Source organism: Mesoplodon mirus (assembly GCF_964341445.2).
Source record: "Mesoplodon mirus genome assembly, chromosome: 3".
Classification (NCBI taxonomy): Eukaryota; Metazoa; Chordata; class Mammalia; order Artiodactyla; family Ziphiidae; genus Mesoplodon; species Mesoplodon mirus.
The window spans coordinates 150,861,418-150,888,291 of NC_138978.1; the positions used below are offsets into that span (position 1 = coordinate 150,861,418).

Consider the following 26,874-nt stretch of genomic DNA (forward strand, 5'->3'; position numbering starts at 1 on the left):
GCTTAAGCAAGGAGAAGGGGCTTGTGGGTTTAAGGTCAAAATTTTTGAACCTATGGAATTTCCCTCCAATTCAGAAGCAGTCCCTTACTGACGAATCAGCTGCCTATCCCACGGGTTTTGCTATCAGTGGAGTTTCTAGATGATCAAGGCAGGCGAAATGATACATCATTAAGCTAACATTAAATGACATTAAACTCTTAATAAATCTTTTTTCCTAGTCATCCTAAGACGCAACCCAAGACGAATCTGCAACTCTGAAGTGGAAACCAGGGGGCGGGCCGAGCAGCGACCATTTTTGTTTTGCGGCCGTGCGCTCTCAGAGCACCTTGACTAACAGGACCTCACGGAGGAGGCGGAGCCTATCAGTGAGAGGGGCGGAACCTGGGAGACGTGATGATTCAAACGGACGAATGAGCTCTGCGCATCTGGCAGAAGCCGCCAATGACCGGTCGTGTTGGGGCGGAGCCCACAGGCCCTAGTGGCTTTGGTTGTACGGCGGCTTTGGCGCATTTTCGGCTGGTTTGATTCATCCATTTTGAAGAGACAGGGGAGCGGGGGGCTCGTCTGATTAAGGGGCCCTGAACCTAGGAGCGGCGGAGTTTGAGAAGCCAGCAGCTCGGGGCTCGGCGGCAGCGGCCCCCTCGGCCGAAGTTGGGGGGGTGGGGCGCCGAGCGCGCGGGGTGGGGGGGGTCCTGGTCTTTGGCTTCTCGACTCGGTCCTGTTTCGACAGCGAACATGTCTCGGCCTGTCAGGTCAGTGCGGAGTCCGAGGCCTGGAACGGGTTGGAGGGGGTTGGGGTGAGTGGTGAAGGAGTGGGGGACAGAAGCCTAGAGTCGGCCCTCCTGTGCCACGCGCGGCCTCCTCCCTTTCGGGGCCCGCGCGCGCCCTTGAGCGTGGGGGGCCTTCCTGGCCCGCGGGGCTGCGCGGGGGTAGCGGCCGCGCGCCCATGCGCGCGCCCTTCCCCGCCCCGCGCCGTTGCAGGGCTCTGGGCTGCTTTGCTGCCTCCCCCACTCGCCGCACTGGAGCGGGCGGGGTGTTCCCCGAACCGCCAGCGGTCGGAGGGGGAGGGGTGTGAAGTCAGCGCCCCCACCCAGGCCCCACCTCCTCCGGCCCGGCCCCTTGGAGCCGGCCGCGGGGACCAGCGGACTGGGTCTCGGACCCCACCTTAATTGGGTGGGGGGAGGGCGGAGACGCCGTATTGCCCCTTCCCCCCTCGGCTTGCGTGGGGGTGGGGGGGGGACTCAGCCCTTTTTCTCTAGCGGACGGGGGTGTTCCATGCAAAGCAGGAGGGGCAGCTCTGCCGCCGGGCCCCGCCTCCGTCCTCCGGGTCGCTGCAGAGCCCCGCCTCTCGGATCGGGCCGGGCGTGGGCGGGACGCGTTCTGTTTCCCTCCGCAGCAGAGAGAGTTCGGGACTAGGCCCTGGAAAATGACTGCTGTGTCTCCCCCAACTCGGAGTTTTGAGCTGGTTAACCCCCGCTCTCCCCGCCTCGAGTTCGTTCTTTGCCTCCGACTAGAAATGTCCTTCCTCGGAAATGTCCCTACTCAGGGAGGTGTGGGTTAACTGCACGACCTAAATCCCGTGTGGTTCTCGTTCCCGCTACCTCTCTCTCCTCTTCCTCGGCGTACACGTCTCGGATGTTTTTGTAATCTTATCTTTACCTCGAATAAGTTTAATAATAAACGGGCTAGATTCGGTTAATCGTTAAGACTTTATTCTGAGAATTTCAACAAGTTTGCTGTTCCCCAGCGGACGGTGGAATCGCCCTTGGCCGTCCTCCCGGCTATCGTATGGAATGTGCCATTTATGGAGGGGTGTGGCTTAATCCAATCTGTTGAGGCCTTACGAAGGAGAGCGGTTGCAAATAAATATTACTTTTAATATAATGTCCTTGGCGCTTTCAATGTAAGGAATTGGCTACTTTGCATAGTGGTTTATGGATAAATAGGTTTCGTTTCTAAATGTTTTAATAGTTGTTGCTTCCCCTTCTTCATTCCAAGTTTTGTGAGGAACGGAAGTATTTTGAGCTAGAGCTCTAAAGGGAGGTTTGGAACTCCGGAAAGGGTTTTGTGCTACACCGTTCTGTCTGCAGACTAGAACAGCAGTCTCCAGCTGGTGGGGGTATGGGGCTGCATGCTCCTACGCTCGGGGTGGGCGTGAGGAGAGTGCTAACTAACTACCTGACAGCTTTTCTGCCTAATTTAAACCCGCATCTCCGATAACTCACCATCGCCACCGGGAAGAGTTTTGCCTACATTTTGGCACGGAGTCTGAATAGATATTTCAAATTATAGTTTGCATACTTTTTTTGGCATAATAAATGACCAGTGTATCCCATCAGTTTATGTAGAGTATTTTCTTTAGGATCAGGAGAAATAGACAATATCATAATAAAGATTTGTTTCATCTGGATTGGATCTTCTGTCTTCTGGGAGTAAATTACTGTGTGGTGAAATTGGACTATTACTTTTCTTTATCTTTTAACTGCAGTTCACTAGGTTTTGATGACTTTTGATTTTATTATTGTGATTTTACTCATTTGCCTGAGTTTGTACTCCCAAATTTAGATGCTGGAACACGAACAGAACTTTTTTTTTCTTGAAAACTTGGATTTTTAATGTCACCGGGTAGGGGTAAATATATTAAGCACGTTCTAATCAGTTTTTTGAAGGCATTGGGATTTGTGCACAACTTTTTTCTTGCTCAGTCTGTTAAAAGTAATTTTGATTGTATATTTGCCCCTAATTGAAGAATGAAGTTAATATATTATGGGCTTTTTTTGGGTCACTTTCAAGTTATTAATTTTAAAGCAACTTGGTTTTTGATTATATATTTTAGTGAAGAAATCTCTTTGTAACTTTTTTGAAAGCCTTTAACATACTCTTGACCAATAATAAAGCAGAAATAATTAAACTTGACTTTGGTGGTTTGTTAAATTTTGCAATAAAAAAGTTCTGCCTTAGGGAAGTGCTTTTGTAATTGAAGAGTCTGTGTACTTGAGGGAATGTAACAAAAAAAAGATAGATGTTGACCCAATATCAGAATGATCAACCTTGTTTAAAAACAAACCAAAAACAAGAAAAACATGTGTTGGAAAATGTGTCCCTGCAGCTTCTTTTGGGATATGTTTCTACCCTTAGGCCTGTATATAATTTTGAGGATTTTCTGCTTTTCATTTTTTACTGTGACTGTTATTTTCATTTTAATATTAACCCAAGCATTTAAGGAAGATTTAGAAATGTACTAATGGCTGCTTGACACCAGTTTCCAAATGGATGGAATGATGAACTGACCGGCTACAGCAGGGTTTTCCATAGACATGTGTGCAACACATATCTAAGTAGTTTTGTTCACACTGTATTGCTGTCACCTTTTACAGTATCTGACTCATATATAAATGAGAGCTGAAATATTTTAGGCCTTGGATTCAAATTTATAGCGTAAAATTGCAGTCTTAGAGCCAGAAAGAAATTTAGGCAAATTCATTTTACGAGTGACTTAATGTGGGGACCTGGACAAGTGAAGCGCCTTGCATCACACACTAGTAGATGCCAAGATTGGGCCTAGAACCTAGATTCTTAATTTACAGCCCTGCTTATCCTCATCCTACCCGCTTTCTACATAACCGCTTGTCTCTTCTACCAGATAAGTGTTGATGTTATTTTAGTGTATGGCACTTTTAACTTTTCAAAATGCTTTCATGACTCTTACCCTTGTGAGGTAGGGAAGAAAATGCTGTTACTTTTGAAAGAAAGCTCAGAGATTTACTAACTTGCCCAGCCTAGAAACCTGGTTTTTTGAAATTTACCTTTGTGTATTCATTAGAGATCTTCCTCCCTTATTGAAAATGGTCCAAATCACTCAGATCAGTCTGTTTGCTCCTTTCTTTATAATGTAAGTGTACCTGATGTCTTGTCTTCTTTTGTTTAGTACTTGAGACTGCAAGGAACCTTTAACATTGAAAGTTTAGATGTGAAAGCATAGGCTTTTACAGATTGATATAAAAATTTTTTGGTCATTTTTTATTTATGTTGAGAATCAGCTTCCCCAAGATTCCAGATTGCTTTCTTTTCAAAGAGAATTCGGTTGGAATGTGTCTGGATTTCTAAAAAAAAAAAATTGATATTCTCTCTTACCAGAAAATTAGTTTCAAAAAGCCCTCGGTTAAAGGGAAAAACTTGGAAACCTGAAAATTCAAGGTAGCTTGGAATTAATGATACCAAGTATACACAGGAAGACACTTAAGAGTTTAGTATACTAGTAAATGTAGTTTTAGATGAGCCTGGTTCCTTGTATCTGATCTTATTCTCTATGTCCAGGTTGTGTGTGTGTGTGTGTGTGTGTGTGTGTGTGTGTGAAAGAAGTGTGATTTTATTAACCTTTGATCTGTACATTTATTATTACTTACGTGTCACTTTCTTCTAAAAAGACAAACTCTTCTGTAGACTTTACCTTCAAAGATATCTCACATAATAACTTGGAAAGCCTGAATAATGGAGGAGTTAATTTTATAACAACACTTAAGTATTCAACATTTCCCAACATATATGTATTTAATCTGAAAATTACAAGAAGACAATGTTGGGAATTCCCTGGCGGGCCAGTGGTTAGGACTCAGCACTTTCACTGCCGGGGCCCAGGGTTCAATCCCTGGTTGGGAAACTAAGATCCAGTGTGCGGCGAGGCCAAAAAATAAAGTGCCAAAAAAAAAAAAAAAAAGACTTTAAAGTTTGATTTTTTTTTTTTTAGAGTAGTTACCAAATAAACATTTACTAAGAGTAAGTGCAGAGTCAGGTACTGAGGATTTCACTTTATCTTGTTTTATCCTTATTACAACCCTGTAATAGAGGATTTTTAAAAAAATTCCCATATAGTAGATGACGAAATAAGCTTAAATAATATGTTACTCAAGGTCACAGAACTGTGAAACAGCCAAGATTTGAACCTAGATTTTCTGAATACACTGCTGGCATTCTTTCTGTGGTAACACTCTTCCCTTCCTAGTGTTTGGCATGAAGATGGTCAAATGCTATTTTATTTTGTAATCTGTAAATAATGGTGAGTGCATTCTGTATGCACTAGTTTTTAAGCTCTATGTAGAAAATATTTGAGGGGAAATATATGGCCAAAATATTTTAAATAGCAGTTTTTTCAACTTACTCTTCAAAACAATTCTCAGAATAAGTTTTAATTAAAAGCATTTTTTTTTTTTAACTAGAAAGAACTTCTGAGATTAAGTCCAGTTCCTTCAATTTACTACTGATGACTTAAGTCTAGGAGCTAAGGCGTAGAAATAATAGTAAAGCTGGATTTAGACTGCATGAGTCTTACCTATTTAACTCTCCATTAGATTTACATTTATTGTATACATTTGATTCCACATAGAATGTTTTACAGGTCTACAATCCTTAGTTTGAAACCATTGGGGACTATATGTGTTCAGAAGTTCAAATTTTTTCAAAAATTTAAAAAAGATAACAGGGCGCCTATACTGTATATATAATGTACCATCACCAGTCTGGGGTAGTGCTCCTATAACCAAACACATTAATCTCTGTGGTAAAACCTAGGAATTTTCACACTAAAAGAGAATCCTAAAAAGCCCCTCTTGTTTGCCCCACATATGTTTACCACCATATAAATTATGAAAAGACTTGGTTGTCAGAACTTTTTGAATTTCTAAATTGTAGATAAGAAGACTAGACCTTTAACAGCACAGTTCCTTTCTCAATCTTCAATTTTAGAAAAAATAAAATTACTCGAAACTCAATAGAGCCATCACTTAACGAGCAACACTTTTTGTGCCAATTCTGCCGGATACTTCTCATGTTTTTCAAAATCTTGAACATCTCTGAGCAAGGTATATATTATCCCTTATTTCATATGTGAGAGGGCTGAGGCTTAAGTAAATTAAGTAACTGATCCAGTTCACCTAACCATTAAAAAGGAAACAGGAATTCAAATAGAGGTTGTGGCCAGTGTGATCTTTCCAGTCAGACAGTGCCACGGGGTGTTAACTCTTTCTCATGGTAGTAGCACATTTGGGGGTTATGGTTCATAGCAGGACTTTGGTGGGGAAGACCAACTTTAAAGTGAGCTGGGGGGGTCGGGGGTGGAGGAAAGGAAAATTTTTTCGAAGGAATAAGAATATGTGAAGGGGTTAATTAAAGGAAAAGACACCTGAATGTAGAGGAAAAAGCACTGAAGTAGTGTGAGGCTTTTGTGGGAGGAAACATGAATGTTAGATAAGTGGCATTTAAGTGTATACATAATTCAGGGACATTTCCCCCTGACCAAAATAAGTGAATAGATTCCAAAGCCACCTAAAGGACACCACAGAACATTAATGGGCTCATTTTACTTATATGTATAGATGCAAGAATGCCAAACAGTTTTAGCTAACTGAATCCAGTATGTATTAAAAATACATATGATCAAGTAACATTTGTGCCGGGAATAAAACTTAAAATCTGTCACTGATTTATATTAAAAGACCAAAGGAGAAAAACCATAGCATTTGAAAAGGTTCAGCACCTATTATAAAGCTCATCAGTATATTACAGTTAGAAGGAAATTAAGATTAATAAATTGGGATTGATTTAACTTGACAAAAGTTACCAAGGTAAGTGGTTGAGTTTTAGTGTTTGAAATCATTGCCATACAACTAGTTAATAAGGAGAAAGTAGTTTTGAATAAAGAAAGGGAGATTGATTTTATTTATGTTTTTGGTCTGTTTTCCCCAGAAATATAAAAACAAGGCCACCATTCTGTGTAACTCTGGGACACCATCTATGTTACATCCACATTATAGTCCATGTGAATAGTGCCCCTCTGGCATTTAGAGACTGCGGTGTTGTGGACAATAAGAAAACATTTCATTTAGTATATGACCACTTTGGTCAAAATGGGGCATCCCTTTGTTTTGTTTCAAAAAATATTACTATCTAGGTTCTAGGAAGTGGAACTGATTGTTACAGAATTGCATTGCCATATTTTAAAATAACTAGTATCTAAATAGCCATAATTATAGGTCTTTGAAATATTTTTGGTGAAGAGACCACAGGTTGCCAAAGAGTGTTTCAACTGGCTATAGCATATTTTCAGGTGCTTCTTAGGGCCTATCTACTTATTGAACTGTGCACCTGTTCAGTTACCTGCAAAGCAAGGTGATCTTCAGGGAGATTTCATGTGTCAAGATAAAATGGCCCAGAAGATGAATTACTTGAGAAAACTAAAACCTAGCTCCACTGAGAAGTAAAAATCCAGCCGGCTATTTATTGGGCTGGGATAACAGACTATCTTCCACAGATGTGCTACAACTGGCAAGATTTATAACAATGCTGCTTTGACTACTGCTTTCCTGCTACGAAAAGATTCTCTAAAATCAGACTGTCAGAAACTTTGCTATTTGAAATTAGAGTGAAACATCACACTTTTATCAGGAAAAGCTAACTCCTTTTGACACGGAGAGCTATCCTCGATTTACATTTTTAGAGCTTCAAATGAGGGGTTGCTGGGCACAAAATTCACATCTACCTTAACTTCTTTGCCAAGAAATAGGACCCAAGGTCCACTTCACTGTCTAGACCTGATGTAGACCCCTTGTCACACAGTCTGCTGTGCTTTGAGCCTATCAAGACACTGCTTCATTTAAATTTCACCTAAATTGTACCCTTCCCCGAATCCTTTTTAAGTTTTCCTCTGTTTGGTGAGATGCTCCACACTTCTAATGTTCCATCACCTTTATTGTAATGAGTCAGTAAATCTTTGTCAGGCTACAGATTTGTCCCTGGTAGTTAAGACAATTGGAAAAGTCCACTGAGGGTTCCAAGACTCTTGCTGCAGACAGGACTCTACTTGGTAATGTGCTCATCTGAGACCCCTTTAATCTCACCTGCTTGAGGTTTACTCTGTTCCTAATTGCATAGTTTTTGCACTCAACTTCTGTTGGGAAAAATCTAGCCCATTTTATTTACCCAGTGCTTTGTTATACTCATTGAAATTTGTGTGTGACTTTTAAATAAAATAGTATACTATATGGAGAGAATATGGTGGAACTGAATGTATTTTGGGAATAAGGAGTGCCATATAAGAGTTCATGTTTATTCATCTGGACTGAAATATTAGCAAGTTGATAAAAAACATTTGGGAGGGCATTGTGACAACTATTTCAAACATACCTGGCTCATCATTCAGAACTCCTTTATTCCCCTTTAGTGCAGAAATTTACTTTTTCCATTTGAAAAACTTAGAAGAGTTATTTCCTGTAATGTTCTTGATTTTAAATATTTACTTTAAAATTTTTGCTTTCTTGTATCTTGTGACTGTTTTTGAATCCTGTTTAATTGTAAAAAGCAGAATGGTATAAGATACAGTCAAAGCAATATATCTTAGCCAGAAGGAACGTGAAGCTCAAAATAAGCAACTGTGAGAAATTACCCTGAATTGAGTTTAGGTATCCTGGCTTCTATGAACTAATTTTCTTATATCCTGAGAAAACTTGGCGTATGAAGAATCTTGAGGGATCGAAGAATGGAGTGAGGTAAATGTCCTAAGTTTTAAGGACATTTGATATGTAGAAACTTCAGTACTTAGCCTTGAAGAAAAAAGTGGAAACTGTCACACAAATTTTAAGGGCTGCTCTATGCAAGAGGGTTTAGATTTAGACCATGGTGATCCCAGGAGCTAGACAAGACAGAATTGGTCAGTGGACTTTAGAGGCAGATTTCACCTCGCTGAGAAGAACTGTTTCATTATCCGGTTTTCTTGGAATTAGTTGCCTTGGGAGATCATGAAAGGTTCTCAGTCATGCCCTTCCAGGGACATTTGTTGATAGGATAACACGTTTTGGGTAAGATTGGGTTAGATTGTCTAAGGTCCAGTAGCTGTAATATACCTGGTGATGTATCACCCTTCCCTCTGTCCCCCACGGGCCACCAAACTTTGATAGGTGTTATGAGTGCTTAAGTTTAAAAAAAGTGGTTTTCTTAAAACAATGAATTAAAATAGGAAGAGATGTTATACTTCTGTGGCCGTGGATTAATAACATCGTTTTTTGTAAAGAAACTAAAAACTACTTTGGAAATCATTTTATTCTATAGCAGTGGCTCAGACTTTTTTGATGAAGTTCCTATAAGAAATACATTTTATATTACAATTTGCTACACACAAGAATACAAATACCTGAAACAAGTTTCAGGAACTTGGCAGTTATTTAGGTGTAATTTTCTCTGATATTTTCTATTTGCTTCTTTTTCTTTTAAAATGCTGGTTATAGGGAATTCCCTGGCAGTCCAGTGGTTAGGGTTCAGTGCCCTCATTGCCAGGGGCCTGGGTTCGATCCATGGTCAGGAAGTAAGATCCCACGCGAGCCGCAGCCAAGAAAATAAAGTGCTGGTTATACATCAGTAAATTGATTTCAGGACCCAATAGTGGGTTGTGACCAATAGACTGAGAAACATTGTTCTAGATGTTTATCACTTAGGTGATTAGTAAAAAGAGCTATGTTAGCTGTTTTGGGTTTCTCAAAACTCAGATTTCAAGTGCACTTTAAGTGCCTAATGAGAAAATTGCTGAATTCTAGAAAATTAGCTAGGTGTTTCTTCTCCTTCCCTGCATTGTTCAGAACAATAGGACTTCTTTAGGGCAAAAATGGAAGATAGCTTGATTGAGCTAAATAATGTAGTAAATTGTCTAAAAGTCTCTCTGATTTGCCTTGAGAAAATGATTTTGTGTTCTTTAAGTAATACAAAGCTTAGGGTGTCAATAATTAAATGTGGGTTTCTATTTTAAGGTTCTGCTTCCTCACCTGGAACTTAATTGTTTCTCCATGTTTTGATGTATTCTTTGTTAAAGAGTAGCACTGAATTTTGTGGTTTTAAGTTGTTTTCTCATCTTTAAGGTTCAAAGGGTTAGATGAGATCATCTTAAAAGATGTGGTAGTTTCCAGCTCTGAAATACTGTTGATCCCTGATTCTTGAGAATGTTAGTTTTACATACCTCACATTTCAGGAATTGGTCATTTCAGTGATTTGGTCTTGGATGGTTGCTGCTGTAAGAAAGAAAAGGCATTTTGGGGGTAGACCTACCAGTATTTAGTAGAAAGAAGTTGATGATTAAGAGAATGGAAGAAAAAAAAGCCTATTGCTTGAGTTATCCACATTTGGTGCCAAAAATGGATTTTTAGTGTTCTTTGTCTAGCTTCCAACTTTACCTTTCATTTTTGCACTTTGATGCAAAAGTAAGGGCTTATCTCAAAGCCCTCTGGTGATCATCCAGGAATTGGTTCATTTGTGACCAAGGTACCTTTAGAATCTAAATATAGCGATTATGTCAACTTAAAATAAGAGCAGGCACATAATTGAAGTTTTTTTTAAACTTATTTATTTTTGGCTGCATTGGGTCTTCATTGCTGCGTGCGGGCTTTCTGTGAGTAGGGGCTACTCTCCGTTGTGGTGCGTGTGTGGGCTTCTCATTGCGGTGGCTTCTCTTGTTGCAGAGCATGGGCTCTAGGTGCACGGGCTTCAGTAGTTGTGGCGCACAGGCTTAGTTGCTCCGCGGCATGTGGGATCTTCCCGGACCAGGGATTGAACCATTGTCCCCTGCATTGGCAGGCGGATTCTTATCCACTGTGCCACCAGGGAAGCCCCTTAGTTGAAGTATTTGTGTTCTTATAGTTTCTATTTTAAACATTTGTTTTCCTTACTGGGTTACAGTTCTGTTTTCTAGTGCAAACTTTTAGACTTACTTAGATGGAACTCCAGTTGATCTGAGTGATAGAAATCGATCTAACTTAAATGGTGGACTTAAAATAGCTACTGTTGCTACTTTATCTGGCCTAAATGGCAACTGAAAACTTTATCATAAAGTTGGAATTAATATAAAAATAGGGGGGTATTTTGATATTGCATTTTAATGAAATGAGCAACAAACTCTTAAAGACAATCTTTCTAAATAGCACTAGAACCAATACTCTAAGACATAACGTTTTTATTTTATTTTAATTTTTGAGACAATGGTTTTAAAAGGAGCAGCTTAATCGTGCTGTTCTAATAAGAGTGTTACTTGTGTATTCACATGGGTTCAAGATTGCAGTAATATTCTGGGTGGAACAAGTAAGTGCTTACAAGAAATAATGGCTGCTATTTATTGAATAATTGTGTACCTGGCCCTCGAAACAATCTTGAGAGATAGGTATTGTTATTCCTATTTTACAGGTGAGGGCACTGAAGTTCAGTGAGGGCAAGTAACTGGCAGAGCCAGGATTTCAACCCAATTTTAAAAATCTGTGTTTTTAACTTTTATGCTATATTGAAATTTTGTGTTGTCCTCCCAGTTCCAGTTTTTTTTTTTTTTTTTTTTTTGTGGTATGCGGGCCTCTCACTGTTGTGGCCTCTCCCGTTGCGGAGCACAGGCTCCGGATGCGCAGGCTCAGTGGCCATGGCTCACGGGCCCAGCCGCTCCGCGGCATATGGGATCCTCCCAGACCGGGGCACGAACCCGTATCCCCTGCATCGGCAGGCGGACTCTCAACCACTGCGCCACCAGGGAGGCCCCCAGTTCCAGTTTTTGATGCTCATTTTACACTGAAGAGTTGGTTTAGCTTTGGCATTTAATTTAAGTAATAAAAATGAGAATGTTTCTTTGTTTTCAGCTAGAGGTAGGACTTCCTATGCCTTTAGACTTAAATATTGCCTTCTTAATTTCAAGTTTGCATAGGAATAAGTTCATCAAAAATATATATCAACCCTGAATAAGGTAAATCTCTTAAGTAGTGGAAAACAGTATGTTTTGAATAAGCATCTTTAGAAAGCAGAAAATGAACCAAACTATTATTATAAATCATTATAATGAGTTTTTGTGAATGACCCTTGTTATCATAGATCTTTTAATTAATTAATTAATTAATTTGTTTATTTATTTTTGGCTGTGTTGGGTCTTCGTTTCTGTGCGAGGGCTTTCTCTAGTTGTGGCAAGTGAGGGCCACTCTTCATCACGGTGCGCAGGCCTCTCACTGTTGCGGCCTCTCTTGTTGCGGAGCACAAGCTCCAGACGCGCAGGCTCAGTAGTTGTGGCTCACGGGCCTAGTTGCTCCGCGGCATGTGGCATCTTCCCAGACCGGGGCTCAAACCCGTATCCCCTGCATTGGCAGGCAGATTCGCAACCACTGTGCCACCAGGGAAGCCCCTTTTATTTAAATTATGTTTTCTTTTCCCCTCTTTAGCATTTATAGATGGATTTTTTTTTGACTAGTTACCCTTAAGACAAGAGTGCTTCTATATTCATATTTTGCTTTACTCAGGTTTTACAGTTTTTGCGATAAATAATATTTATTATGTAAGATAATTATGGCCGGGCCTCCCTGGTGGCGCAGTGGTTGAGAGGCCGCCTGCCGATGCAGGGGATACGGGTTCGTGCCCCGGTCTGGGAGGATCCCATATGCCGCGGAGCGGCTGGGCCCGTGAGCCATGGCCGCTGGGCCTGCGCATCCGGAGCCTGTGCTCCGCAACGGGAGAGGCCACAACAGTGAGAGGCCCGCATACCGCAAAAAAAAAAAAAAAAAAAAAAGATAATTATGGCCATTTTCACGTAATTGAAAGTTAAAATATTTTGTGTTTCAAGGGAAGCAGTAGTCTTTCAATTTAGTTTTGAAATTTTTTAATTTAATTGCTTATATAATGTCAGTATAGTCTATGTGACATTTTTGTAGTTTTCCTGTGTTGAAAACTAGGATAGAAAAAAACGTACTAAATAATTGCCTTTTAAATCCTTCCTTTTTTTTTTTTTTTTTTCTTTTTTTGGCCGCACTGTGCAGCTTGCAGGATCTTAGTTCCCTAACCAAGGATTGAACCAGGCCACCGCAGAGGAAGCGCCGAGTCCTAACAACTGGACCACCAGGGAATTCCCCTTTTAAATCTCTTAGATTTTAAATAACAAGTTATTCAGTTTGGAGAGAACTAAATTTTCTTTTGTCGTTGGCAGTGGGATTAAATGTCTGATAAGTTGAAAACTCCAGTGGTACATGCATCCTCTCTACTGATTCCCTTTCCCACACTAATCCTTTGCAGATGCCAAGTCCAAGTCCATTCACTCATCAAGCCTTCCTTGAATTTGGTGTTCCAGATGAAGGAGAGACAACCCCTGTCCTTAAGATGTTCAGATATAATAGGGAAGACAGACATTTAGTAGTTTATGTAGTATCAATAAGGGATTAAAGTTGTTGAGAGGTGAGGTTATATCTGATATGAGTGAGGGTGATATGAATAGCATTCTAAGCAAGGGAGCTGTATGACCAAGTGGTAAAAAACAACCTGATTGGTAGAATTAAGCCTCCTGGGGTTGCTTGCTTGTTAAGTGGCAAGAGATGAGATCTTAAAAGTCTTTAAGGAGATTGGATATTATCCTCTAGAGTATTTTCTAAAATTAGGTTTTTAACAGAGCTCTTAAAATTTGATCCTAAGAGCAAAAAGTTCAGAAAACATTTGAGTGCCTACTTTTTACCTTGTTCTGTACCAGAAATGTGGATATAAGACATGATTGTTACTTTCAAGAAGCTTAGATTAGTGAAGAAAACAAATGGTACAGCGGTACATGTTAAGATGTATGTTGTGCAAAAGGATAGTTGACCATTTACAATTGAAAAAGTCATCTTTTTCATTAAACTTTGATAATTTAATTTTATAGAGCAGCTTTTTAGATCTGTCAAGCAACTTAGGTCATCAGTTCCAACAGATGAGGAACTGAGGCCCAGAGAAGTAAGTGATTTGCTTGAAGTCTAGAACCCAGGATTCCTACTAACAGATTCTGTATTTTGTACTCCTTTTTGGAGTGTTTCTAGTGATAGACTAAGGAAGTAACTATCATTAGTAAACTGTTAGGAAGTTCTTTATATTGAACCCACACTTAATCTGATCACCAAAGCTAACATGTTTTCCCTTTTGCAGGTTAAAAATCCCAGTTTATTCAATAGTTCTTCATATGATCCTTTGCCATATGGTTACCCTCCTTTATATAGTCTCGTAGGATGTATCTATTGATACCAGAAATTGATACCGGAAATTGTACCAGTATTTTAGCTGCAATTCCACCAGCTAACCTAAAATTATTATGCCCACGATTTCAGAACCTGTACATAATTGTTAGAGATAAAGATTTAAAACTCCCTCTTCTGGATCCTTTTTCCCTGGTTCCATGTCCCATTTGCCTTGATCCTAAGTAATGCAGAAAATGGTCATCTTTGCACTGTGTTCATAATACTGTTTTTCATGGTATCTGTCATTAAAAATCACTATTTCCTGCAACATGATAAGCATTTGATTACTAGCGCCCCCCAAATAGGGTTTGGTTTTTTTTTAAGAAAAAATATTTTTATTTTATTCTTTTTTTTTAATTGTGGTAAAATAACATATTTACCATTTTAACCATTTTTAAATGTACAGTTCAGTAGCGTTAAATACATTCACATTTTTGGGCACTCAATTTCCAGAACTCTTCCTCTTGCAAAACTGAAACTGTACATACCACTGACTCCCCATCCTCCACTACCCCACCCCTGGCAACCACCATTTTACTTTCTATCTCTATGAATTTGATTAGGTAACTCATGTAAGTGGAACTAATAGCAATATTTTTGAAATTAACTTTTCTAATAGAATGGTATCTTTAATATATAAACTCAGTTTCTTATAACAAAATATAGTTACAACATATTTTATAGTTTTGCATCTTGCCTCATTGAGGCAGTAAAGTCAGAAGATAATTCATTGTCGGTAGACTAAAGAAAAACAGAATACAAAATTCCTTAAGAGCCTTTCTTTTTTTCTCTCTCTCTCTCTCAAATCAAGGATGTGGCTATCTATACCTTCCTCCACATCTAAGCCCCAAACATGTGTTCAGAATTCACCCCACCCTATCACTTTCTGCATATTATATAGAAGTTCTGCCTGCACTTGAATTCCGACTCTCCTGTTCTTGCATTTAAGTGGTGTCTTAATCTATAAAACCAGGAATAGTCCTCGACTTAGGTTTAAGTGTAGTTAGTGGCATGTTTCCCTTATAGTTCTTTCGGTTCACTTGTTCAGTTTCCATTTAGTTACAGTACATCTAAGGCTCTTTTAAGTTCCAGGCTGTTTGGATACTAACATGGAAGCTCTTATATCTAAGAGAGGAATTTTAAACTTTTAAGTTTAGAATATGAAGTAGGAAAATGGAAATTAAATTTGTTTGAGATATTAAAGATGCCTTACCTAGTAAGAAGTACTTAAAAATCACTGAGTCAAAAAAAAAATCACTGAGTCAAGTAAATACATAAATTTGTATCTTTAATAAATGCTCTTTAGGGAGTTCCATGTAGCCTAGTGGTTAGGATTCCAGGTTTTTCACTGCTGTGGCCCGGGTTCAATCCCTGGTCAGGGAACTAAGATCCTGCAAGCTGCGTGGCATGGCCAAAAAAAAAAAAAAAGCTCTTTAATAAAGAGCATCTTTTGAATGAATCCATTTTTTGCCATCCCTTCCTATGTAAGGCTTAACTTACCGTCACCATAGTGACCATAATTAACTATTATATTTAAAAGTCACTTTGCCATGAAAAAAAACTCAGTAATAACCTTATTTATCAGGTGTACACATGTGTATAGCAGTAAGAATAAAGTAACATTTACAGTTTTGGTTTGTGTGCATATGATATCATCTCTGTATAATGAATATTTATGGTAGTTTGGCTTATTTTGCTGTTTTATGTACTTGTGGGAGGTGGGAGGTTGTTTTGTAGGAAAGGATAGCATTTGGGCTATGCCTCAGATAAGCAATATGAAAATTGTCATTTGAAATACTTTTGGTTTAAGCTATACTTTCCTATAACAAAATGTGACATTTTTTGGCTGAGGTAGGGGCTTGTTGAAAAATAAATTTCAGAGAGCTAGTTCTAATTCTGTTTGTGAAGTAGAAATGTGGGTTCTGATATCTTAGAAAAGTCCTACATTTTTGTGATCTTAATTAGAGTCTCTTCTTTCTACAGAAATAGGAAGGTCGTTGATTATTCACAATTTCAGGAATCTGATGATGCTGGTAAGTTTTGTGATTTCAATAAGTTGTGAATTCGACTGACTAGTGGAAGAATACCCAGCTTGTGTACATTCTTATTATTCTTTTGAAATAGGTTTCATTTTTTATTTTTAGACTGTTGATAAATTATGTCAATCTGTGTCACTCAAAACAAACGTTGAACTTGCATGGATTTTAACTTTTCCTTAGTAAATCATTGAAAATAAACACTTGAATAATTTTTTTTCTTATCTGGTTTTGGAGTCCAGAGTTTAAATGTGCGATAATTCTGATGCAGTGTTTATTAGTTTAATATATCTCCTGCTATAATCACGGTAAAACTCGTACATTATAATAGGGAGTATGTAAATTTTTTGCATAATAAAGTACGATGAGAGTATTTTGTGAAATACCTTTGATTTGTGAACTAACTCAGAGTGAGTAGTGTATCTTAAATTGTAGCCATAAAAGGTCTTTTTAGAGTATGTCCTTATTCTCATTTTCCAGATGTGTTTACTATTCTTTTTCCTTTATTTTTTTTAAATCTAATTTTACTTTATAAACATAATATTATGTACCTTGGGAAAACCTAGAAAATGCAGCAATGTATAAAGAAGAATAAAAACATAATCCACCCTCCCAGAGGTAATACTAATATTTATTAAATGCTTACTAAATGTTTGCACTTACTCATTTAATCCTTAGATCATTCCTGTTAAAATGGGATTATACTATTTTTATTTCCATTTTACAGATAAGGAAACTGAGGCAGAAATATTATTCAAAGTCCTTTAGCCAGCAGGTGGCCATTTTAACCTTTTTGTCCTTTTTTTCCTTTTAAAAATATAGTTGACATCTTGCTATAGAATTGAGTTCTGTGCCCCTCCCACCCCATCCCTACTTATCTTGCTTGTGTTACTAAAAGTTTATGTTGGTTAATGGTTGTATGGTATTCCATAATTTATAATTATCCAACCATTTAATAATTGCTGAAGCTTCAGACTATTCTAGATACTCATTATATATGATGGTGTAGTAAACAGTTTTGGAATAGTCACTTTTTAAGGTTTTATAGGACTTTTTAAATTGGAGGTATTTTCCTCAAGTGCCAGAGTGTGCTATATATAATACTTTAGTTTAAAAGTAATTTACTTGATAACAGTAATTGTGTTAGGATTGTAGAATTGGGGGTTCTTTACAGTCTAAAATGCTTGTAATATAACCATATTACTATAATAGTTTCCAAATAAATATGAAGATGTGGAAACATGTACAAGTCTTTAACAAATTAAAAGGGTAGAATATAAAGTAAGATATTTGACTGTGGGTATATTAAAATATACACATGAGGACTAGAGAGTAATATGCAAAAATGGAAACGATTGAGTTAAGGTGGAACTGGAGTAGAAAAAATTTTTTTTTAATGAAAGAAAATTATTTAGGAAATTCTGCCCTCTCACCTTTTAAATAGCATGAGAGAATTATCAGTAAATAGAGTGGTAATTTTGACATGTAAAAATCATAATATAGTTCATTGAACTTGAAAAATACTTTGTTTAGATGAAGATTATGGAAGAGATTCGGGCCCTCCAGCTAAGAAAATTCGATCATCTCCCCGAGAAGCTAAAAATAAGAGGCGATCTGGAAAGAATTCACAGGAAGATAGGTAAGAGGCATAAGTCTGATTCTTCTTACACTGTCACCACTCAGATGAGGATAGTGTCTGGTCTCTAAATTGGTAGAATCTTCAGTTACTTTGGGAAAGTGCTTATTGTTCACTTAATATTGTTTTACATGTTTCATGTTATCTCAGACAGTGCTTCTGAGTCTAGAGGTTAGCCTCTTTAAGGTCATGGAATCCACGGTGAGCTCCAAGTATGCCAGAATGACTTTGGTGCTACTTCAAACCTCTGAACAAAGGCAGAAAGATTGTTTAAGTATATAATTTGTTGCCCAAGGTTAGTATTGGCATTTTCATTGTAGAAATGGCAAAGAATAAGTGACCTTTCCTATTCAGTCACAAATCATTGGCAGAATCATAACTAAAGCTTATAGAATGTTGCATTGCCTGCCGAGTTTTACTGTCTATAGTCAGTTCTACTTTGTTTAAATAATTTAATCATTTTGGGCTGTTTCCTTTCCCTTAGTTTTATAAATGAATTCAGGTGAGTTGTATTTTTAACTGTAATTGCCTCATGAGACCAGGGTATTGTAGCTTTCATCTCTGCTCTTACAGCTATACACATTCATTCACTCTCGTACTCAGTGTAGCATAACTTTAAGACCTCCTTGGTGGTGGTGGTGGTGATGATAGTTACCGTTTATGACTATTATGTGCCAGTATCTATTATATGCTAATTTATATTCATTATCATTTAATTCTCACAAAACCTTTATTAGGATAAGTAATATTAACTTAGAGGGGTCAGTGATTTATCCAAGGACCAGCAAATAGACCAGTAGGTTTTGAAACCATGTCTGTTGGACTCCAAAGTCCATTTTTTTAACCATTAGGCTATACCACTTCCAAACAATACTATTAAGTATGAGCAGTTCAAAGAAATGAATTAATAGTTCTCACTAGTTCTTCTAAGTTATTTACTTTTGAGCACTAAAACCACTATAATCCCTAGGCAGAAATCTTTCCATTCTGAATTCACAGAACGCTAAGTTTGTGAAAATAATACTAATTAATAAATGTACCTAAGTATTTTCTGTTTGCTTGAATTGCTAACATCTAATGTTTTCTGCCCTGGAGAATTTCAGAAACGTGGAAAAATTTTGAGGAAAAAGAAGACAAAATTATACTGTAGGGAGACACATTTTCCATAGTTTCAGAATATATCTCTCTAATCCAGTTTTATATAGCAGCCCAACTTAGAACTACCTTACATTATATTTATTTTATTATATTTCTCCTAGGAATGAGCATCTTCATGGCCTGTTGTAATGTCTCATCAATATAACTGATATCTAGCCTAAATTTTTCCTTGTTGCAGTCATCTGGCTTTATTACTCTCTGTGAAGTGTCCAGGAATGGTTGAAATAAATATAGCTTTTGTTGCCATTTGTATTAAGTGCCTTGTACATTTATTCCCTCAGACCAATATTATGTTGCTTTTTTTGTTGGTCTCTACTTAAAAGTTTAGCTTTTACTTGACTTCACTGTAACGGGGCTCAAGGATTAATGGTCTCTATAAACTCAATAATAAAAGAACTAGAGGAAATGATACCGTTCTTCATCATTGTAATAGACTTGTGAATTAAATGCTTACTTTGCATAAAATATTTATATAGAACAGTCACAGGTTTCAGAATTATAGTATATTTGGATCAGATTACTTAGTAAAGAAATGTGTTCGGTTTTTCTTTTTGCTTAGGAATCTTGGGTTCAGTAGGTTGTCATTTGAGTGTGGTCTAAATTACAGGAATACCAAAAGAGATTTACAGGATCTGCTGTTTGAGAAAAGAAAGCTATCAACTTTTATGTGACTCCTTCTTTTTTTGTTTGTCAGAATTTCTCATGGAATCATAAAATTTTAGCGCTGAAGAGTACAAGTGATTTGCCTAAGATCATACAACTAAATAATTCATGCCAAAGACAGAACACTAGAACCCAGATTTCCAGTTTAAGATTTGTGAAGATATAAAATGTGCATCTTTGTGACCTAAAAAGTTATTTTATAAAACTTTCCATTGAACTTTGAAGCTCCTTAACTTCTTATTTTACTCTGCAGTGACCTTTAGCTCGCTTTTATTTTCTCCATGATACAAGGCATGCCTATGTGTTGAGGTTTCTGAGGTATAGAAATATTGGACTCCTAAATATTTAATATTAGGTAATTAATTAATTGATTTGTTTTCATTTTGTTTTAGATAAATTTTTTAGGCGTATTGTAATTTATATAACTAAACTCCAGTTTCCTTTAGTAATTATAAAGGTGTTTTCTACATCTATATTTGGGGCTATCCATTTACTTGCCTACTTTACCACCATTGATACATTATATAATTTATTTTCAGTATATTCATACTTTGCCTCTGACAACAAAAAAATTTTCTTAGTAAATGTTCTCCTGAACCAGGTCTTATCCATAGGTGAAAAATTTTTAGCCAGTATTGAGATACCTTCTTTTTTTCCTTTGGGTCTTCAGAGGGAGCAGTGTTTTCTAAAAGTAGATAAAATTGTTCTTAATCACCAACATTAAAATTGTTCTTAATCACCAGCATTCCTATGAAGTAGAGAAATAATGCAAGCAGTTCCACTCCTCAGCATCTGTTTGGATATTTTATGTATAAAAGAGGTTTTCTTCAGCGTTCTTCTCCAGTCAGATACCAGAGTTTTATGTTCACTTGGATTTTGATCTAAGATTTTTAATCTTTTCCCCCTTCCGCTTACAGTGAGGACTCAGAAGAAAAAGATGTGAAGACCAAGAAGGATGATTCTCACTCAGCAGGTAGTAAAGAATTTTTAATGTAATAGGTGTAATTCTATTTATATATTTATTTATTGGACATTTTAATAAGTGGTTTATTATAATGCCAGGCTCTGTGGTAAATGCTGCATTACAAACGTGTTGCCACCTTCAAAGAGCTCACAGTGGTTCTCAATCCTGGTGGCTTATTACAGTTTCCTGTGGAGGCAGTTCGTTTTGTTTTTTGTTTTGGTTTGGTTTTCTTGTTTGTAAGTTTTTTAAAAAAATTTTGATTTATTTATTTGGCTGCGCCAGGTCTTAGTTGCGTTGCCACGTGCAGGATCTTCATTGCAGCATGCGGGATCTAGTTCCCTGACTAGGGATCGAACCCTGGCCCCCTGCATTGGGAGTGTGGAGTCTTAACCGCTGGACCACACAGGGAAGTCCCTATGAAGGTTTTTTTGGTTTTTCTAATTAATTAATTAATTTGGTTTTGGCTGCATTGGGTCTTCCTTGCTGCATGCAGGCTTTCTCTAGTTGTGGCGAGCGGGGGCAACTCTTCGCTACGGTGTGCGGGCTTCTCACTGCGGTGGCTTCTCTTGTTGCGGAGCACAGGCTATAGGTGCGCAAGCCTCAGTAGTTGTGGCACACGGGCTCAGTAGTTGTGGCACATGGGCTTAGTTGCTCCGCGGCCTGTGGGATTTTCCCGGACCAGGGCTTGAACCCGTGTCCCCTGCATTGGCAGGCGGATTCTTAACCACTGCGCCACCAGGGAAGTCTGCTATGAAGGGTTTTTTTTTTTTACACAATTTTTTTTTATTAGTTTCTGCTTTATAACAAAGTGAATCAGTCATACACATACATCTGTTCCCACATCCCTTCCCTCATGCATCTCCCTCCCTCCCACCCTCCCCATCCCACCCCTCCAGGCGGTCACAAAGCACCGAGCTGATCTCCCTGTGCCATGCGGCCGCTTATGAAGGTTTTTATAACGTACTTATATCCATCCCATCCCAGGGCTTCTCATTCAGTAAGGTCTAGGTGGGATGTTGGGGCTTTGTTTTGTATAAGTATTTACAGATTATTCTCATGCATAGTCAAAATTGAAAACCGTTTACATGAACAAATAAAAGATATCAAACTAAATAGAATAATAAGAATCAGGGGGAGTGATGACTCCAGTTGGAAAGCAAACAACGATTAGTTTCAATCTGACTCTTTTTAGCTGGGAAGTAGACCTTTGAAACAGTAGCCACAGAGAAAGTTTTTTTTGTAAGAATTCTAACTTAAAAGAATTAGTGAGGGGCTTCCCTGGTGGCGCAGTGGTTGGGAGTCTGCCTGCCAATGCAAGGGACATGGATTCGTGCCCCGCTCCGGGAAGATCCCACATGCCGCGGAGCGGCTGGGCCCGTGAGCCATGGCCGCTGAGCCTGCGCGTCCAGAGCCTGTGCTCCGCAACGGGAGAGGCCACAACAGTGAGAGGCCCGCGTACTGCAAAAAAAAAAAAAAAAGAAAAAGAATTAATGAGGAACTGACTAAATTAAATGTTAAATCCTGATTACTCATTGGTATTTATTTTTTAAAATGTAACTCTTAAAAGAGTTGAGAGTTTATTCCATCTTGCGCCCAACCATTTTAGTTGTGGTCTATATTCCCCTGCTTTTGCCTTCCTGGATCCCCCTTTAAATGAGACTGCTGGGCTTCTCTGGTGGCGCAGTGGTTGAGAACCTGCCTGCCGATGCAGGGGACACGGGTTCGAGCCCTGGTCTGGGAAGATCCCACATGCCGCGGAGCAACTAGGCCCGTGAGCCACAACTACTGAGCCTGCGCGTCTGGAGCCTCTGCTCTGCAACAAGAGAGGCCGCGATAGTGAGAGGCCCGTGCACCGCGATGAAGAGTGGCCCCCGCTTGCCGCAACTGGAGAAAGCCCTCGCACAGAAACGGGGACCCAACACAGCCAAAAATAAATAAGTAAACAAACCAATGAACCGACATTTAAAAAAAAAAAAATGAGACTGCTATTTAGCTAATATGTAGAGAGGGTAGACAGAGTTCCACTGGATTCACTCCACTGAGCTATTTTGCGTTCCGTTTTTTTTCCAAGTCTGCTAATTGTCTGAAAATAAATTATATTAACCTTTTGCACTATCTAGTGCTGTTGTGATAATGTAACGTACACTTTTATTCATCTGCCTTGTGAATTCTAATTTGAATCTCTTACATTTGTAAGCATTTGAGCACTTCAAGATGAATAACTCTGTACTAGTGTTAAGCTACTGTGAGGTGCGTTTAGTTTTGAGTCTACCAAAGTCAGTTCCGTTCCCTGTGTCTGTTTGTCTTCAGGTGAGGTTTTGGGTAGGGAAAGTGATGACTTGAACACTGACCATGGCAAAGCTTATAAGACTCGAGTGTTTCCAGAAGAGTAACGGCTAAACCTTAACAGAATAAGGGAGCCTCAAAGTCCAGGAGAAGGGCTGTAGGTAGAGACTAATAAAAATATAACTTGGTCTAGAGCCAATAGGCTGGCATCCTGTTGTTTAACCAGATTTATGCACAACCACAACTGTGTGTTGAAAAGAACTTTTAATTAATAAACTATAGTATATGAAAGTAATTTTTTTATAAAATTGTATTGAGATCTAATTGATTTTAATATGTGTTTTAAAGATTTCTCTCAATCTCCTCTAAACTGAAATGGCCACACCTCATTCACTGAAAAGGATAGTAGTTTGGCATTATTTTAGGTTCCGTATGTTTTGTATCTTAGAATAAATATCATTGGAAGACAATCTTCCCCTGTTCTAGAAAAACATTTTTCTAACTTTAGTTTCTAAAAACTGTGTAGGTAGGTTTGAATGTGATTGCAAATTTCAGGGCAAAGCAATGGTACAAGTTTAAAGTACGTTATAGGAAACATGTGCTCACACCTTAATTCAGCTTTATTATTACTTAGAACTACATGCCTAAGTTCTTTCATATGTACTAGTGGGTGCATAGTCTTATTCAAGCTCATTCTTTGAATTTTAGCTCTTTTGTATATTTTGTAGAAATTTTTAGGGATAAAATTTACCCTTTTTGAATGAAATAAAGCTGCAGGTTATATCTCATATCGGCTTTTCTAGTCAGCTGTCAAACCCATAACTCTTTGATCATTGCATTATAACTTGGATATTGCAGAGGACAGTGAAGATGAAAAAGAAGATCATAAAAATGTGCGCCAGCAACGGCAGGCAGCCTCTAAAGCAGCCTCTAAACAGAGGGAGATGCTCATGGAAGATGTGGGCAGTGAAGAAGAACAAGAAGAAGAGGATGAGGTGCCATTCCAGGAGAGTACGTAAAGCTGCCTTGTTACTTTGGTCATGGTTGTAGTTCGTGACCTCGATTACTTCCACGTTTTTGTGGATGCTCAGTGTTAAAATCAGTCGCTTAAATTAGATACTAGCTATTAAAAGAGATGACTGTTTTGATATCTATGTATATTTTAAAAGGTTCAGAGATTCTCATGATCATTATGTCCATCATTTCTACTCAAATACTGAATGAGCAATTGTTAGACTAACAGTTACATGGTGGGTGTTGTGATTAAGATTTGTATTTTGGCTTGGTGGAGAAGGGTGTAGACCTCTCCTTGCAAAAAAAGGTGTTAACTACATTTAGATGTTTCACAGGTTACTCAGATTAATTAATTACATGTCTATCTGCTTTGTATGTAGTTTTCTTACTTCATTTGTTTATACTTGGGCCAAACACACCAAATCAGTTCAGTTTCATTTCCCTAGTCTCATCAGGACTATATAGGAGTGATGGAACTACCAAAAGTTACTTGATGGCTTCAGTTTTTATCCAGATTAAGTCTTATCTTTTCCTGTTTTCAACGTACTCTTCAAACAAGTCAGTCATGTAACCCTCATGGTGCGTGCTAAACCATTTTACAGGTGGGGCCAGTGACAGCTCCAACCAGATTGGTAGTACAGCTGCAAATAGAATCCAAGAGTGTTTGACTTCCAAATCCATTCTCCATTCTTAGCACTCTCTCCCTTTGTTCACTTGGAAGGCTGTATACATTAAGTTGGACGTTGAAATTCTTCTTTCCTCTCAGAAGATTCCGGCAGTGATGAGGATTTCCTAATGGAAGACGATGATGATAGTGACTATGGCAGTTCAAAAAAGAAAAACAAAAAGATGGTTAAGAAGTCCAAACCTGAGAGAAAAGAAAAGAAAATGCCCAAACCCAGGCTAAAGGCCACAGGTGAGCTCTGCAGAAGTCAGATTAAATTACTGCTTTGAAAAATGTGAAGAACCAATAAACCTTCTCTACAGAAGTTCTTCATTAGGGCTTGGCATTGGCCACGTACTTAACAAAAATAAAAGGATCCTGTCTTCTATACCTGGAAGTATCACTTATTTATTAATAAGGACTCCAGCGCCTCTGGAAGTCTGGTGGCTTAGCCGTGTTCTTCAACTACTGCCATATAAAAGTCAAGATTTGGGAATTACCTGTTAGTGTCAGGTACAGTGGTAGAAACACCCCACCGGCATAGTTATTACTGCCCTTTTTTCCCACTGATATCACAATCCCAGCAGCTAGTAAAGACTTGAAATTGTGAAAATACACACCTACAGTAATACATTTAAGTTCTGTGTTCTGATCCCTACACCATCCTCTCTGCTAGCAGAATAAAATCACACTTGACAGCATAGATTCATTTTCTTTAGGCCCTTGTGGTTTCTACCAGGTATTCTCCTGGTTGAAGCTAGTTTGTGATTAAATCAGAAAGCTGGATTTGCTTTTTTTTATTCTAGCAAATAGAACTTTTACTCATCATGTCTTAGTGTTAGTAATGATGGAACTGTTAAAAGTTATTTGATGGCTTTAGTTCCTATTCAGGTTAAGTTGCATCCCCTCTTCTTCACCCGAGTTTTAAACATAAACAATTTTTAGTTTCACAAGCCACTAAGGATGATGTGCAGTTTCTATAGCATCCTGTTTCTCTATTGTAAGCATTACTGCTAACATAACATTACAGTGTTGGTTAAAAGAGTTTGGAAACCAGTACCCATCTTCATTTTTAGTAAATTAGGGTGTTGTCTTTATAGATTTTTTTCGTACAGATTATTTTCTTTAGTAGCTGACTTTTGTTAAAGATGTTTTCTTCCCTTCCCCAAATTGGTATTTTTCTTCTTTCAGTGACGCCAAGCCCTGTGAAAGGCAAAGGGAAAGTGGGTCGCCCCACAGCTTCAAAGGCATCAAAGGAAAAGACTCCTTCTCCCAAAGAAGAAGACGAGGAACCAGAAAGCCCTCCTGAAAAGAAAACATCTGCAAGCCCTCCACCTGAGAAATCTGGGGATGAAGGATCTGAAGATGAAGCCCAGTCTGGGGAGGATTAAAAGTGATGATGGTTTGGGGAGAGATTTTATTAAAAAAAGAGAAAAAAAAAAAGAAAAAAGAAAAAAAGAGGGAAAAAAAAAGAAAACCTACTTAAGATAGAATATGGTTTTGGCTATGGCTTGACTCATGGGCTTTCAATGCTTTTTTTTTTCCTTTTGTTGAAAATAACATTTTCTTCTTTTTCTTTCCTTTTTTTTTTTTAAGAAAACCATTGTATGTTTAATTTACCTTTTTTGTCTATGGGTCTCTTTATCACGACCCCCTCTTCTCCCTCCCCCTCTTTCCCAATGAAAGCCATGTTAAATTAATCACTGGATTGACTGCTTCATCTTTTTATTTTTAATGGAGGGTATGCCACAGTTGTAAAGCAATAAGATTTGAGGTGAACACTATGGAAATTTTGCTTTTTGCTAAATGGTAGCAAGTTAAACAGTAATCAGAAAACATAGAAGGTTTTAGTTAAAAGTGATTGTTTCTCTACCTGAACTTTTTAAAAAAACCAGTTGTCATCTAATACAAGTTTATATTCTATATACAAAAATATGGATGTCTAGAAAAATCATGGCTTTAAACTTCCACTGATGGGGCAGGTAGGAGATAAAGATGAATTACGAATTGTTACTAAAAGTATTCATGTTTTTTTATCCTGGGGCAGCACAGGGAATTGAGGTTACCTGACCTTGTTTGAGGGTGTGGGTTATTTTTTTTTTTTAATTGCATCACGTGTTATCTCTAAGAGACTCGGAGCCAGTGATCCTTTATCCTGCTATAGTCTTTAAGGAACTTTAAAAAAAAAAGTAAGGGCCGCCAAAACTTAAATCTTTCTTGATTTTCTATTTCATTCTCTAATGGTTCATGTTTTAAAATATATATATGTATCTATTCTGTTTCTTGGATAAGATTTTACCAAGGATCAAAAGAAGAAACCCTAGAATTTAAATGGGGAGATCTATATATCACAATGGATTTCTTCTCAAACTGACAATGTTTAGGTTTTAAGCAAATAAAGTACCAGTTAATGTGAAACTCAA

General features: G+C 38.2%; 1 protein-coding gene across 2 annotated transcripts; it reads left to right on the plus strand.

Moving 5' to 3' along the window:
* Nucleotides 1-521: 521 nt before the first annotated feature.
* NUCKS1 (nuclear casein kinase and cyclin dependent kinase substrate 1) lies at nucleotides 522-26,874 on the plus strand. Of its 2 annotated transcripts, none has more exons than XM_082615429.1 (7): nucleotides 522-752; nucleotides 16,014-16,063; nucleotides 17,600-17,705; nucleotides 20,441-20,496; nucleotides 23,632-23,784; nucleotides 24,557-24,703; nucleotides 25,643-26,874. In XM_082615429.1, the coding sequence occupies exons 1-7, from the start codon at nucleotides 736-738 to the stop codon at nucleotides 25,840-25,842; spliced, it is 729 nt and encodes a 242-aa protein (XP_082471555.1). In that variant the 5' UTR covers nucleotides 522-735; the 3' UTR covers nucleotides 25,843-26,874. The 2 variants fall into 2 exon arrangements, with proteins under 2 accessions (XP_082471555.1, XP_082471554.1); XM_082615428.1 differs by having other exon boundaries at nucleotides 524-752; nucleotides 24,554-24,703.